Below are 16,426 nucleotides of genomic sequence, written 5' to 3'. Positions count from 1 at the left end.
GATAAAGAGGGAAGGTTCTCTCATGGATTGGTAACTGGTTGAAAGATAGGAAACAGGGTAGGAATAAATGGTCAGTTTTCAGAATGGAGAGGGGTAAATAGTGGTGCCCCCCAGGGGTCTGTACTGGGACCAGTCCTATTTAACATATTCATAAACAATCTGGAAAAAGGGGTAAACAGTGAGGTGGCAAAATTTGCAGATGATCCAACATTACTCAAGATAGTTAAGTCCCAGGCAGACAGCGAAGAGCTACAAAAGGATCTCGCAAAATTGGGTGACTGGGCAACAAAATGGCAGATGAAATTTAATGTTGATAAATGCGAAGTAATGCACATTGGAAAACATAATCCTAATTATACATATACAATGATGGGGTCTAAATTAGCTGTTACCACTCAAGAAAGAGATCTTGGAGTCATTGTGGATAGTTCTCTGAAATCATCCACTCAATGTGCAGCAGTAGTCAAAAAAGCAAACAATGTTGGGAATAGTCGAGAAAGGGATAGATAAGACAGAAAATACATTGCCTCTATATAAATCCATGGTACGCCCACACCTTGAATACTGTGTGCAGATGTGATCGCCCCAGCTCAAAAAAGATATAATTGGGATTGGAAAAGATTCAGAAAAGGGCAACAAAAATCATTAGGGGTATAGAACGGTTTCCGTATGAGGAGAGATTGATAAGACTGGGACTTTTCAGCTTGGAAAAGAGGCAACTAAGGCAGGATATGATAGAGGTCTATAAAATCATGAATGGTATAGAGAAAGTAAATAAGAAAAAGTGTTATTTACTCCTCATAATACAAGAACAAGGGGCCACCAAATGAAATTAAAAGGTAGCTGGTTTAAACCAAACACAAAAAAGTATTTTTTCACACAACACACTGTCAACTTCTGGAACTCCTTGCCAGAGGGTGTTGTGAAGGTCAGTACTATTAACGGGGTTCAAAAGGGAGGTTCATGATAGATTCATGGAAGATAGGTCCATCGATGGCTATTAGCCAGGATGGGCGGGAATGGTGTCCCTAGCCTCTGATTTCCAGAAGCTGGGATTTGGTGACAAGGCATGGATCACTTGATAATAACCTGTCTGTTCATTCCTTTTGGGGAACCTGCCATTGGCCACTGTCAGAGGACTGGATACTGGGCTTGATGGACCTTTGGTCTGACCCAGTATGGCCGTTCTTGTGTTCTTATGGAGATCATAACAGTCCCAGCATTCACTCCAGCCCAAGGGTATAGTAAAGGGTACCTAGAGAAAAGTTGCCTCTTCTGTACCCCTGACTTTATCTTCATGCAGTTGTACTTACAATTGCCTTTCTGACAGAAGCCTAATAACTCCTAGGTTCTGCCATCTCTGAATTGCAGTCTGGATTTGCATCCTGCCTTGTGGTGAAGTAGATGACCCAAGCATAGGCGCCGACTTCGTGGGTGTTCCTCTCATCAGCTCCTGTGCCGCCCGCCCGCCAGCAGCCCCGCTGATCGGCACCTCCCCCTCCCTCCCAGCACCTCCTGCCACTGCAGTTCAGCTGTTCTGTGGCATGCAGGAAATGCTGGGGGGAGGAAGAGAAGCAAGGGTGGGGCATGCTCAGAGGAGAGAAGAGGCAGGGTGGAGCGGGGATGGGAAGGGGTGGAGTGGGGGCAGAACCATTGGAAAGTTGGCACCTCTGGACCCACATGCAGTTGTGACACTCTGTTTTCAGATTTGAAATATCTGAACTGTGTCTAATTGAGCTGGCTCTGTCCCCATATCACTTCCATCATAGAAGATTACGGTTGGAAGAGACCTCAGGAGGTCATCTAGTTCAACCCCCTGCTCAAAGCAGGACCAACCCCAACTAAATCATCCCAGCCAGGGCTTTGTCAAGCCGGGCCTTAAAAACCTCTAAGGAAGGAGGTTTCACCACCCTCCTAGTGAAATAGTTTTTCCTAATATCCAACCTAGACCTTCCCCACTGCAACTTGAGACCATTGCTCCTTGTTCTGTCACTGCCACCACTGAGAACAGCCTACCTCCATCCTCTTCGGAACACCCCTTTCAGGTAGTTGAAGGCTGCTATCAAATTCCCCCTCACTCTTCTCTTCTGGAGACTAAATAAGCCCCGTTCCCTCAGCCTCTCCTTGCAAGTCATGTGCCCCACTTGAGACCATAGTCAGTGTTTCCAGCATTGGAAGAGACTGGCCTGAGTAAGTCAATGAGAAGTAGCCAGTTTTGCTACATCTGAATTGCAGTTTAAAGTCAGGTAGCTTGAACTACAAAAAACATTCTCAAATTTTTGGCTCTGTCACTACATGAAAAACAAACATTTTTATTGGCATAGCTGACGTTCAGAATGTATATTTCATATAATTGCTTGGCATTACTCTGTGAGGCTTTGATAGACACTATGCACAAATTGTTTTGTTTTTATTATAAGCTAATAAAGATTGTACAACATTTCTTTTTAGGGCTTTTTCTGCAACACAGAGGAAGACTTTAATGACTGGTGCCAGGAAATCAAAAAGGTTTGTGTTCAGCCATGTCACTGGTAAAGGGCATTGTCTACATTATTTTCTAACTTCTGCAAATGCATCCAGCACACTCTGCAGGGTGACAACCTTTCAAAGAGTACACAACTAGTTTAATAATTAAAACCAAAAAATTCAGTCCCCCACATTTAACTAGCAAACGCCTGAGAGGTGATCTTCTATGCCTTGCCTTGAAGGCCAGCAGATTGGCGCCGTCTGACCAGTGTGGGGGGACTAGCTCAGTTATGATCTCTAAGCACCCTTACAACCATTAATGTGTGAAGCTCTGCAAGGTTGAAAATAGGAGTTATCACTTCAAAAAGTTATAATCACTTTTAGAAAAATTAGGCAGGTCTGTGAGTGAGATTCTTGACTTGCCCAGGGCATCACAGGAAGTCTGCCAGAGACTGGAAAAGACTCCTGGTCTCCTCAGTCAGTCCCCACAACAGCAGTTTATCAAAGTAGCAATGAGAAAAGGAATTGAAGTGCACCACAACCTTCTGAAACTGCATAAGGAATTTGGGGTGAGCAAAACAGAATTACCCAGCTTGGAAATGTCGGACAATGAGGCTAACACCCCTGCGAAAACAGGGCACTGTGGAATCTCTGTGGAACACAAGGAACACCCTTGGTTTATTCCTTGGACGTATGTGGGGAAGGGGGTAGACGGCAGTCTCAGGTCTGTACAGTAACCATGCCCCATCCTTACCTAATTTGAGATCTGGTGGCTTTGACAGTCCCAGGTGGTAGAGATACAGTTAAGCTGTGGTTTAGTTAGTTTGGGGCTTAGAAGCTGAACCCTCAGAACTAATAACTCATTTAGCTTGAAGAACAAATAACTCCCTGATGATGTCTTCAGTATTTCCCAAGGCAAGCCCTACTATTTGCTCTGGATGCTGTGAGGCTCTAGTTCCTCTTCTTGGTGCTTGTGTGTATTCTGCTCTCAATCTTCACACCAGAAATCTCTACCCATGAATTCCCTTTAAAATAAGTACTCTGCTGTACTGCTCTTCCAGGACCTTTCCTTACCAACTGGGAGGAAGGCCAAAGGAATTATAGATCCTCTTTGCCATCCCTTGCTGTCGAGTGATAGAAACCAGCTAGCTGAATGCTCCCTTCCAGAAAAGGCAGGGGTTTAAAGGTAGAGAAGAGGAACATATTAGTCAGACTTTCTGTCAGATTCTTCAAGTTTCTTCCAGCTCCTGAGTGAAGAGGCTGTCACTACTACCCTTGATTGGTGATGTGTTTGTGCTAACAGGCTGGCTTCTGTGTTCACTCCACAGCTGTCCCTGCTAAAAGGAGTTCTGCCAATGTTTGAACTGGTAGAACATCAGCCTTCACACTTCTCCAGCCCTGATGTTCTGAATCTCACACCAGGTAAGGCCCAGCCATCTGGTCGTTTTTGGTAGAAAACCCCTGGGGTGGGCTTATCTCTTCAGCTTCCTTGGTTCTTCCTGTTGGAACTGCATGATGACTTTTGGCTCTTTGCTTCCCTGAAGCCTAGAGAATGATTTGGCACTCTAGAAATAGAAACGGCCTTGAAAGAATGACTTCTTCCAGTTTCCAGTTTTATTGATTTCTTCCCCTTTGTGCTAACAGGGCTGTGGTGGGTAATTGGCACATGCACAGGAGAAACAACTGCCACGCAATTCCCCTGCCGCCAGTCCCTGTGTGTATTTAATAATAGGCATGGACATTGCAGAAGCATTTAACAACTTCTTTGAGTGGTGTCCCTCTGGGTGCTCCACTGTAGGTGTGCATGTGCCCCTGCACTGCTGATCAGAGAATTTCAATAACAGTTTGTCCCGCCTGTGCATGGTGGCTCCCAGCCTGCCTTGTAGCTAGTCAGCATGCATGGGCATTTCTTCCTCAGTTCCTTCTCAATGGCCCTAAGCTAGAGACCAGCTTAGAGGTGTCTGTTCACAAATTAACTCCTGATAGTTTTGCAAATTTCTTTGTTTCTTGAAGCCCCTTTCTTTTAATATTTGTTTTAGCTGGACATGCCAAAAAAAGAAAAGGGGGGGGGAGGGGAGGAAAGAAAACTATGCCTCCTGCCAACCTGGGTGGGGCGGAAATCCCCCTGGACAAGGGTATGCCTGGCTCCCTAGGCTTCAAAAAGCGTCTGAGCTTTAAAGACTCCGTCCTGGTAATGGAAAGACACTTGCAGTGTGTTCGCTGTCTTGGGGAAAAGCACAATCCACAAAAGTGTGGCTGGTGCCAGCAGCTAAAACCCAAGTCTAGAAAGGACAGAGTTAAGGCTAAAACTCCTGCTCGTAGAATCAGTCCTTCAATCTCTGAAGTCCTGGAGCGAAGGATCGCCGCAACCTTCTATGTCGAAGGCAGGTGATCTTAAGGAATTTACGCACTCATGAAAGACTGGTAAGAAGAGGTCTGTGAGCCCACATAGCGAGCCCAGATCAAGCTGGAAACGTTCTCTGGCTCCATCTGTATCTTCGGTACCGATGGTGTTGAAGCCATTGGTACCCAGGGCACACACAGTACTGACCCAACAGGCATGGGCAGAGAGATACCGGTACCATGAGGGTGAGACAAACATAGTCGATCTGCCCCGGTGAAGGATACGTCAAGGAGAGCACCAGTATTGATGCTGGTGTGCGTGGCACAAAAGGACCATATAGCCAGGTCTACATCTCCAACTCCTTTGGTGCAGGCTCCTTGGCACTGGCAGCCTTCAGCACTGATATTGTCCGTACTGGTACTACAGGTGCACGCTGGACCTCTCTCTGAATCCAAGTGTGATAGGTTCAGTCACAGGGATCTCCTTGGGACTGTCACCTGGTGTGCTGAGATTACTTCTGAGCCCATTTTCCCTGCCAGCTTGGAACTCCAGAACCCTGCCTTGTTGAGCCAGACACACTAGCCTGCTGCAACACAGACCCAGGTCTGGTCCACACCCCCAAAGCTGCAGACTTTAACTAAAAACTGCTCAGCAGGTTACTTGCCTCCAGCACCCAGACTCCCAGCTCCCATGGGATCCAAACCCCAAATAAATTCATTTTACTGTTGTATAAAGATTATACAGGGTAAACTCATAAATTGTCCACCCTCTATAACACTGATAGAGAGATGCACAGCTGTTTGCTCCCCAGGTATTAATCACTTACTTATTAATAAACAAAAGTGATTTTATTAAGTATAAAAAGTAGGATTTAAGTGGTTTCAAGTAATAACAGACAACAAAGTAAGTCACAAAGTAAAATAAGATACACAAGACTAAGCTTAATACCTTAAGAAACTGAATATAAGTAATACCTTACCCTCAGATGTTTCAATAAGCTTCTTTCACAGACTAGACTCCTTCCTAGTCTGGGCCTAATCCTTTCCCCTGGTACAGTTCTTGTTGGTTCCAGCAGACCTCTTAGGTGGAAAACAGGGGCTTTGTAATAACTGCCCTCCTTTGTTCTGCTCCACTCCCTTTTATAGCTTTGGCACAAGGCAGGAGTCTTTTTTCTCTCTGGGTGCCCACCCCTCCTAAATGGAAAAGTACCAGATTTAAGATGGATTCCATTATCAGGTGACATGGTCACATGTCCCTGTGAGACCTCATTCTTAATTACCCATGGACTGGCCCACATGTACACAGGAAGGCTTGCAGGTAAATAAACCATTTACAACCAATTATCCTAATCAATGGGAGCCATCAAGATTCTAAACCACAATTAATGGCCCACACTTTGCATAGTTACAATAGGACCTCAGAGTTATACTTCATATTTCTAGCTTCAGATACAAGAATGATACATGCATACAAACAGAATGAACACACTCAATAGATTATAAGCTTTATAATGATGCCTTACAAGAGACCTTTTGCATAAAGCATATTTCAGTTACATCCTATTCACATTCATAAGCATATTTTCATAAAGCATATGGAGAGCAATGTTACACCAATGCACCGGACTTGCCCCTTCTCACACTGGGACCCTGGTACCAACCTCGTCAGGAGCAGTGGATGTAATGGTGTCTCCATGCCATGCACTGCCTCTTTCCCATTCCTACTCAGATAGCGAGCCAGGAGGAACTGGGTTCTCATCGGTCATCTTACCCACCATACAGACCCCAATCCCATCAAGAGTACCGGGGTACCACCCAGGCCTCAACCTCCCTGGTATGGGCAACCGTGGACCCAGCCACCGGCTCCCTACCCACAGTGTCCTTACTGGGACCTCGGGCTGCCCCAGCGTGTAATTTACCAGCAGGCAGAGAGATCCCCCTTCAGTGTCAACATCAAGGGCACCAGACCTGCCGGAATTTTTGGAAAAATGGGAAATGGAGGCAGAAAAGGAAGAGGCCCCTCAAACTTACCTCTCATCATCCTCATCTGATGAGGCAGTGATGCCTCCCCCGCCATCTCTGGCAGACGACTTTAGGTCGTTCTGGGACCTAATTCAAAAAGTGGCTGAGACCCTGCAAGTGTAACTACATGCAACTTCATCACAAGCTGGTGGACATTCTTCAACCTCTGCCAGAGTAGCCCTCCCAGTTAACAAGGTGCTCCTAGACCCCAATAAGGTCATATGGCAGGCCCTGGCATCCATCCCACTGACGTGTGAGCAGGTGGACAAAAAGTACTATGTGCCTGCAAAGGGCACCGATTTTCTATTCACCCGTTTGACTCCGAATTCCATCATAGTGGACATGGTCAATTCAAGGGGTCATCAATACCAATTTAAATCTACCCCATATGACCAAGATGGGAAATGTTTGGACTTTTTTGGCAGAAAAGCCTATTCTTCAGCCACCCTCCAATTTCGAGTAGCTAACTATCAGGCCCTAGTGGCCAGATATGATTATCAAAACTATACAAAATTAAACTTCTTTATTGAGCAGCTTCCAGATAGATACAAAGACCATAGAATCATAGAATAACAGAGTTGGAAAGGACCTCTGGAGGCCATCTAGTCCAACCCCCTGCCCAGAGCAGGACCAATCCCAACTAAATCATCCCAGCCAAGGCTTTGTCAAGCCTGACCTTAAAAACCCCTAAGGAAGGGGATTCCACCACCTCCCTAGGTAACGCATTCCAGTGTTTCACCACCCTCCCAGTGAAAAAGTTTTTCCTAATATCCAACCTTAACCTCCCCCACTGCAACTTGAGACCATTACTCCTTGTCCTGTCATCTGCTATCACTGAGAACAGTCTAGATCCATCCTCTTTGGATCCACCTTTCAGGTAGTTAAAAGCAGCTATCAAATCCCCCCTCATTCTTCTCTTCCGTAGACTAAACAATCCCAGTTCCCTCAGCCTCTCCTCATAATTCATGTGTTCCAGTCCCCTAATCATTTTTGTTGCCCTTCACTGGACTCTCTCCAATTTTTCCACATCCTTCTTGTAGTGTGGGGCCCAAAACTGGACACAGTACTCCGGATGAGGCCTCACCAATGTCGAATAGAGGAATAGATCACATCCCTTGATCTGCTGGCAATGCCCCTACTTATACACCCCAAAATGCCTTTGGCCTCCTTGGCAACAAGGGCACACTGTTGACTCATATCCAGCTTCTCGTCCGCTGTCACCCCTAGGTCCTTCTCTGCAGAACTGCTGCCTAGCCATTCGGTCCCTCGTCTGTAGCGGTGCATGGGATTCTTCCGTCCTAAGTGCAGGACTCTGCACTTGTCCTTGTTGAACCTCATCAGATTTCTTTTGGCCCAATCTTCTAATTTGTCTAGGTCCCTCTGTATTCTATCCCTACCCTCCAGCGTATCTACCACTCCTCCCAGTTTAGTGTCATCCGCAAACTTGCTGAGAGTGCAATCCACACCATCCTCCAGATCATTAATGAAGATATTGAACAAAACCGGCCCCAGGACCGACCCTTGGGGCACTCCGCTAGATACCGGCTGCCAACTAGACATGGAGCCATTGATCACTGCCCGTTGAGCCCGACAATCTAGTCAACTCTCTGCCCACCTTGTAGTGCATCCATCCAGCCCATACTTCTTTAACCAATTCTTGGCCATCATTAAGGAAGACCAGCTAGTTGCAAAAACGTCTCTAGCGCACATCAGATGCGGCCAACATGGCAGCGTGCTCTATCTCCATGGTGGTGGTTATGAGGAGGGCGTCTTGGCTCCATTTGTCTGGCTTTGGCCAACACTCCAGGGAGACATGCTCCTCCTCCTGCGAACAAGAGCTTTCTTTACATCTTTCCTCCATTCCCTGTATTATTAAAGGTGCTGCTGAAGATAAAAAGGGAAAAACCAAATATTCTGATTGATCCTACCAGACCCAGACAGACATGATTCCCTTGCCTGTCCCAGCTGGCATGATGTCCTCCGGTGACCCTACCAATCACCCCATGCTGTCTGTCACAAAACAGGGGTCACATCCTTCACCCTAATCCATGGATCCTACATCTCAAAGCATGGCTTCTTCATGGTTCCGGTACATAAAAGCATCTTGCTCAGAGGAGGTGCAGGAGGTAGTACTGGACGCAGAAAGGGTTCTTCTAGTTCACCGACCTGCAGAAATGGAAGAGATTCCAGATATGGTGCCAGTCCAAGTCCTAATTCAGCCACCTTGCCAGAGATCCTGGACTATCTGTTATCCTTACAGAAGTCGGGTCTTTCTATTGGCTTGCTGAAGGGTCACTTGGCAGTAACTGCTACCTTCCAGCAAATAGATGCTACTCAATCTTCTCTCACCCAACTATGAAAAGATTTCTGAAAGGTATAGCAAACCTTTTCCCACAACCCAGGACCCCTACTCCCTAATGAGACCTCGCCTAGTGCTAAAGGACTGACTAGACTGCCATTCGAACCCAGGCCACTTGTTCATTAACTCACCTTTCCATGAAGATGGCGTTCCTCATCACCATCACTTATGCCAGAAGGATAGGGGAGATACCAGCTTTGATGGCACATCCCCCATTTACAGTGTTCTTCCCGGACAAGGTCACGCTCAGAACACACCCGAAATTCACTCCCCAAATAACTTCTGCGTTTCACATGTATCAACTCTTTCAACTCCCAATATTCTATCCAAAACCTCATATGGACAATAGGGAGGCCATCCTCCATATACTCTGGGAGAAGAGCTTTGGCCTTCTATTTAGGCAGGGTGAAGGCCTTCTGAAAATCTCCAAGACTCTCTTCCTTTCCATTATGGATAAATCAAAGGTGCGGCGATGTCTGCTCAGACATTGTCCAAATGGGTCTCTAGCTTTATTAGATTCTGCCACCGATTGTGTTTGGGGGGGGGGGGGAGAGGGAGGGTGTAACCCCCCCCATCTTCGATAGCCACACATTCCACAAGGGCAGTCTCCTCGTTGATAGTCTTCTCTAAGGGTATCCCCATATCCGAGAGATGCAGGGCAGCTACACAGACCTCTGCACATACCTTTGCAGAACAATATGCCATTCTGAGTGATTCAGCTTCAGACGCCCAATTCAGGGCCACTGTACTATCATCTGTATCAGACTTGACTCTAAAGTCCCAGCCTCCTGCGGTGGGTACTGCTTGGGAGTCACCTAGTGTGGAGCACCCATAGGGATGCTACTTGAAGACTAAGGTACTCATCTTGTGCAGTAACAATGGTTCAAGATGTGTCCCCCTATTGGTGCTCCATGACTGACCCTCTGACGGTTTATTTTGCCGTTCTCTATATGGCTCTGCGGTAGAGAAGGAATTGAGAGGGAAATGCCCATGCACACTGACTAGACTCATGGCAGGTGGGGAGCCGCGTGTGCAGGACAGACTGCTATTGAAATTCTCTGAAGAGCAGTGCAGGGATGCAGACGTACCTATAGTGGAACACCCACAGGGGGACACATCTCAAAGAACCATTCTTACTGCACAAGGTGAGTAACTTCTTCTGCCAAGAGGAGTATCTGTGGACAAACATGTCTGTAGTTACCAGGAACTGGATGTGTCTTGTCATTTGTACCCTGTGCTCTTATCTATTTCTCTCTGCTGTGACACTCAGTTCTGTCACTGCCTTTCTCACAGCCTCCCTTAGCTCGCACTGTTCATTCCTCCTTCAAGAAAACTTTTCCTTTCCCTTATTTTTAATCCTTCTCGGTTCAAATTTTCCCTATTTCCCATCTCTTGTTCCTCCCTAAAATGTTGGAATGGGCTGCTCACCTTCAGTTCTCCCTCCCCTTACCAATCCATTATTTTTTTCTGCTCATCTTATTGCCATGGCCCTCACTAGAATTACTGATTTGCTTGTGATTTAATTCAGTCTCACTTTGGTCTTACTGCAGTCGTTGTCCTCCTTGAGATATTGGCTGCTTTTTCCCTTATTGCCTCAGTTGAGAGTACTTCCCTTTGGGTATCTTCTGTATTGATACATCCATGCTCTTGGTGCACATGTGGGCTCTCAATCTAGTTGGAACATTGTGGAAAGCAGTAACCATTGGGCTATTGTATGTGCTCCCTCATCTAACTGAATGCGCCACAACCCAGAGCCCCACCACTTCCTGGTTGACTAGTGTCCTCTGTTCCTGCTGTGCAGTCAGCATTTCACTAGCTGTTGGTTACTCTGGTAAAACCTAAAACACACATTCTTGTTGCTTTAGATAGTGTTGGTCTCTGTAAGGTCCACTCTGTTCCACTTCTCTCCCCTCTCTGAGTTGTCCCCTATGCTCAGCTCCAAATTTGGAGGGTTCAGTTGGCATGCCTGCTGTAATGGTAAAACTGTCATAGACCAACACACACACGCTGCCTTCAGTGCTTCTGTGCTGGGCATTCACTAATGCCTGCTCCATCAGCGTGGCCTGCACTCTTCAAATCAGTATAGAGAACATGACTCTGCATCAGTTGCAGCTCCCTAATGGAGCTGGCCTCAGCTGAGTCAGTAACATCTGTGGTGTGGTGTTGCCCTTTCCTTGTGTTCTGGGTCAAAGGCATTAATAAAAGGAAATCTTTTTCGTCAACTCATGTTGGGATGTGTGACCCCTCCTAATACTAGGGACAGAGGATTGAGTATGGTCCCTATAAAGCCTCAAGACAGCACTGGTCTACTCTTTCCAAAGATATAGTTGAACCCAGCCTCTCTTTAATCAGAACTCTCTCTATATTGTGTACAGCATATATATTTATGGGTGTATAGAGTCTATATATTTGACACTTCTAAATACAGCCACCAGATGTTACAGCACAAGGTTGTGCCATATTAAGGCTATTAGACACAAACTGTCCAGCGCTGAGGAACATACCATTTAGGGATAGCTAATATATTCTGTGCCACACATACTGTAGGTGTAATGTGGATTGTCCATTGTTACTTGCTATTAAAGCATGCCCCGTCCTCTTCTTCAGTCATGCCCCCCGCTTCGTATGCTTGACACCCATAATTTCCCCCTCATACAGCTTGGGCTGGTGAGTGATTTTGGTGTAAATCTGTTTTAAGCAATGGGCACATTAAACAGAGGTGGTTTTCTCTTGTCTTTCAGACTCTTCTGATGCGGACAGGTTGGAAAGATTCTTTGACTCGGAGGATGAAGACTTTGAAATTTTATCTCTTTGAAAATAGATAGGAAACTGACTGCACATCTGTGTTTGGGGGTGGGGGGTGAAAAGTTCCTTCAAGCACCTGGGCCCTTCCTGGTTTTCATAGGTGCTTGCTGACATCCCTGCCTCCCATCCTTCCTAGCATTCTGTGCAGTCTGAAGCACAGTGTGCACTCTCTCTGCATTGGGATCAAGAAACAAGTCATCATTAAGGCTTCAGTGATCAGAGTCAGGATTTCTCAGTGCAAAACACATGCAAGAAGTGGATGCAGTGGTGCCTAGGAGTTCAGAGTTTTGTTTGTTACAGCAACAGCTCAACTGGCCCTCCAGGAATAACAGCAGAAACCCCACATGGAGCTAGACCCTTATGAGTACTTCCTAGTGATATTTAATAAGCGCTATTCCTCTTTTGAGAGGCAAAACCTATACTGTTAGTTCCTTCCACAGCTTTCCTGCTTATGGCTGACTTGGGCTAAACTTAGATTTATGGAAAGCAATGTAAATTAATACCAGGCATGTCCCATACAGAGGCTCCAGCCCAGTAGTATGTGAGCTAGTCACCTGGATGGTCATGTTTTCCATAGTAATAGGCCACACGTTGCTGATGATGCTTAATCGTAGTTGCAGTGGTTTCTCACAAACACAGTGCTGCCTGTCTTCTCACCATACCCAGAAGCTGCCTGCTCTTATAAAGGGAAACCTTCTCTCAGAGGTGAAAGCACTTCCTTGATGTGGAAAACCTCATGGTAATGTCTAAGGTCTAAAGATGACAACCAAAAGGGGAGGAGAATCCCAGTTTAAATAAAAGGAATCTCACTGGATGAGTCCTCAAATCACCAAGGCTGTGAAAAAGATGGATTGACAACTCTAGCAGTGAGGTGTCTTCATTAAAGTATCTGTTAAGAGAACTAGACAGTCCTGTGAGAGGTTGACATGTTTTTAAATCTTAAGAGCCTGATGTTGCTTTTGGTTTTTGGTGCCACAAGCACTAAACAGAAAAGGAGTACTTGTGGCACCTTAGAGACTAACCAATTTATCTGAGCATAAGCTTTCGTGAGCTACAGCTCATTTCATCAGATGTAGCTCACAAAAGCTTATGCTCAGATAAATTGGTTAGTCTCTAAGGTGCCACAAGTACTCATTTTCTTTTTGCAAATACAGACTAACAGGGCTGTTACTCTGAAAGCACCAAGCAGTTTTTGGTGCCACAAAGCATCCTATGTAGTGTGGTCACTCGTCCTCGGTTGATTGAATAGTTCCAGGTACTATTCCCATTGGACTCCCTGCATTCAAAATGATGTACAAGGGGGCTTGAAATTTAATTAGACATAGAATATATTTCTTAGCTGATTGGTACCATTTCACATGCTATTCTGCAACTTCCCTTTATGATGATTTAGTTGGGGATTGGTCCTGGTTTGAGCAGGAGGTTGGACTAGATGACCTCCTGAGGTCCCTTCCAACCCTGATATTCTATGGTCCTTCTAGCACTGTGTGGCAAATGCATACTGTAGAAGCTAGGCCAAAGAAACCCATTTTAAGTAATCATCTGAAGATGTCAGGAAAAAAAATGGTTGCCTAGAAAAGTTGATAGTTAAACATCAAACACCCTTGTACTAAAAACCTTGGAGTTACTTTAACTTTACAGGAGCTTGCCTGTGGCCCATAATATCTATTTAGTAAAAATGAGAGCTGGATTGAAAACAGATGCATAGGAGAACTGAGTCCTGATGTGAGCCACCACGGAAGCTACTGAAGTCTTCTCCATTCTCCAGGGCTGCTGCAGGTGGCAAATCCATGTTTGCAATGCATTTTCCTGCATTTGGGAACAGCACTTGTCAGTTGATGCTTTTGTACCCAGAAGGTACATAAACTGGCCATAAATGCTGTCCTCCATGACAAGGCTGACTGACCTATTGATGTTAATCTTATTATCTGCCCCTAATCTCCCAGAGAGCCAGAGATTTTAACTCTTGAGCCATGATGCTTCTGTCACTAAATTACTTGCTGCTTTCTCTCTGTTGCTGTTCCTTGTCATCTCTCTTGCATTAATTTTAAGGGGGAGGGGAGATGGTGGAGGAAGTGGGGCTGTGCTCCATTCATCAACTGCTTTCAATTTGTATTTAAATAAACAAATTTAAAATCTTTTGTTTTTTTAGTACTTATTTCTGTGGAGCAGCCCATGCTGTTATGGATGGGGAAGGTGTATTTTACCCCTTACTCCTTGTCCAGAGATTCTTATGCCATAGTATGGAAAACCCTTTTGAAGCAGTTCTAGGGCATCTAGTTTTAACCAGGCTTTGGGTGGCAAAAGTGGATGGAGCTAACCTGTTAAGAGATTTCAGGTGGTGCAAAGCATATCTGATAGTCCACAGTGGAAGTAGGCCTAGCTAAGCTACCATGCCTCAAACATAGTTGAGAATCATGGACCAGTTGGCTCGAATCCTTGTCAGGCTCAAGATAACTGAGCCATTTCCTGTATGCTTCCTTGGAAAGGGTTTTTTTTTTAAAAAGGGTGGGGTGGAAGAGACAGGAGAACATGACTCCTGAGGTTGAGAAGAGCACATTCATCTTCCCTTACTGCAGTGCTAATGCCAGTCTCTTTGCCTCCCAAAGTTATCGCAAGCTTCTGTAAGAATACAGGGCCTAGTCCTGGACTGCTAGAGCTTCTTAAAGAGAAACAAGTTGGTGAAAAATTCACCATCCTCCAATAAGCTTTAAAGGCAGATAGCATGGGAAAGATGAACACATCCAGTGTAAGGACAAAAAGACCACTCTGTGCTTTTAAATTGCTCTAACACATGCAGTGCTTTCCTAAACACCTATCACTATGCTTATTTGCAGTACCAACAGCAAAGCTAGACTAGCAGCTACAGTCAGGATCCCATGTGTGCTACTTATTTTCTAGAACAGAGTTCTATGTTTTCATTTATCAAAATTAGGTTGCTAGTCCTCATGCCTACAATGATAACTTTAAAAATATGAAGTGTCCCATTTATCTCTCTCGGTATTTAACTTTGAAGCCTAAAGATGACAATATCGGTACTTGACTATTTTACTGCTAATGACGATAGCAGAGCTGCTCTTCCCTTTAAAGGATCCAGATGCTGACAGGGATCCCTTTTAATCTGTTGTGACAAGGAATCTGGCTACAAAAGAGGGATATGAAATCATTTTTCTCAGCTACGTTTGCGTAGAGTCAGTTTAACCTCACCCCTTTGGCTGTTCATAAATTCATCCTTAGACTAGCCTGTTCAGGCCGAGGAAGTATTACTCCCATTTGCAGACAGGAACCAAAGTCAGAGAACAAAGTAACGTGCCTGAGGTCACATTAAGGTTGCAGAAGGGCTAGGACCCTAGGTCTCTGCTTCCCAGTCCTGTACCTCAGCCACACAGGACCTCCTTTCTCAACAAACTTTATGGTAAAAATAAGTCTACTGCAGCAGACTCTCTCAATAATGACACACAATTGTTATAAACAGACTTTAATTTAGCTATCAAAAGGAGAAGTCTGCAATAGACTCCTACTTAAAGAAACAGTTCCAGTAAAACAGGAGTTTACCCAATTTCTTTTCATCATATTGTATCTTGTCAGCATAGCCTCATCTAAACTTTAGATCTCCATAGCTGAATATCTGTGTCTGCTGGGTCAAGGAGTTCAACCCTAATTTCCAGCTAGCAGAAGAGAAACCTTTAGCGCCAGACATAACTAAGAGCTGCAGTGTTGACCTCTCATCAAATGAGGTGAGCTGTTTCCAAGGTATGTTAAACTGGTGTTCAACCTATCAAAAAGCCAACAGTTTAATAGAAATGCAGCATAAAATATAAACTGACTTGACAGATTTTTTTTAAAGTGACCCATAGATACAGAAACTAAAACCCTTCCAATATTTTAATTTTACATCCAATCAAGCCTCCTGCTTGATGTAAGAACACAGAAGACGCTATTCTAGAAATATCACCATGGAATCTGGTTTTAGCCAGGAAGGAGCTGAGAGAGTCAGGTAAGACCACAGTCCCTAGCAGGTGTGACATGCTGGGGCATTACCCACAAAACAAGGACATCAGGATCTGTAAAACAAGAAAGCCTAACTTTAAGGTGCTGACACGTTATCCTGGCTATGTAGGGAACTCAACTCAGTTTAAAGATAATTATGGTTTCAGTGTGCAGATCACCTTTCAAACCAGTCCCGCGCTATAGCAACCTACCTAGCCACGGTTCTTACTGGCACCCTCATCTGAGCACCTCACAATCTCTAATGTATTTATCCTCACAACACCCCTATGAGATAGGAGTGACAGGTACTATTTTATAGCTGGGGAACTGAGGCCCAGAGACACTAATTGACCTGGTTCCAATGAAAGTCTGTAGCAGAGCAGGAAACTGAACCTAGGTCTCCCACATCCCAGACCGGTATTTGAAATACTGGATCACCCT

The 16,426-nt window shown here is 45.1% G+C and overlaps 1 protein-coding gene across 4 annotated transcripts in view; it reads left to right on the top strand.

The window, feature by feature from the left end:
- The window catches only part of ATG4B (autophagy related 4B cysteine peptidase), a 51,025-nt gene extending 36,796 nt beyond the window's left edge, over positions 1-14,229 (top strand). For 2 of the 4 annotated variants that reach the window (XM_077825851.1, XM_077825850.1), the window contains 3 exons: positions 2,452-2,508; positions 3,795-3,888; positions 11,932-14,229. In XM_077825851.1, coding sequence (XP_077681977.1) covers positions 2,452-2,508; positions 3,795-3,888; positions 11,932-12,005 — 225 coding nt within the window. In that variant the 3' untranslated portion in view covers positions 12,006-14,229. The remainder of the gene's footprint in view (positions 1-2,451; positions 2,509-3,794; positions 3,889-11,931) is intronic. The other 2 variants (XR_013347061.1, XM_077825852.1) reach the window with 2 other exon arrangements.
- Positions 14,230-16,426: the final 2,197 nt, after the last annotated feature.

The sequence above is a fragment of the Eretmochelys imbricata genome, chromosome 9 (genome assembly GCF_965152235.1).
Source record: "Eretmochelys imbricata isolate rEreImb1 chromosome 9, rEreImb1.hap1, whole genome shotgun sequence".
NCBI classification, from domain to species: Eukaryota; Metazoa; Chordata; order Testudines; family Cheloniidae; genus Eretmochelys; species Eretmochelys imbricata.
This window is presented reverse-complemented; position numbering and strand designations above follow the sequence as displayed.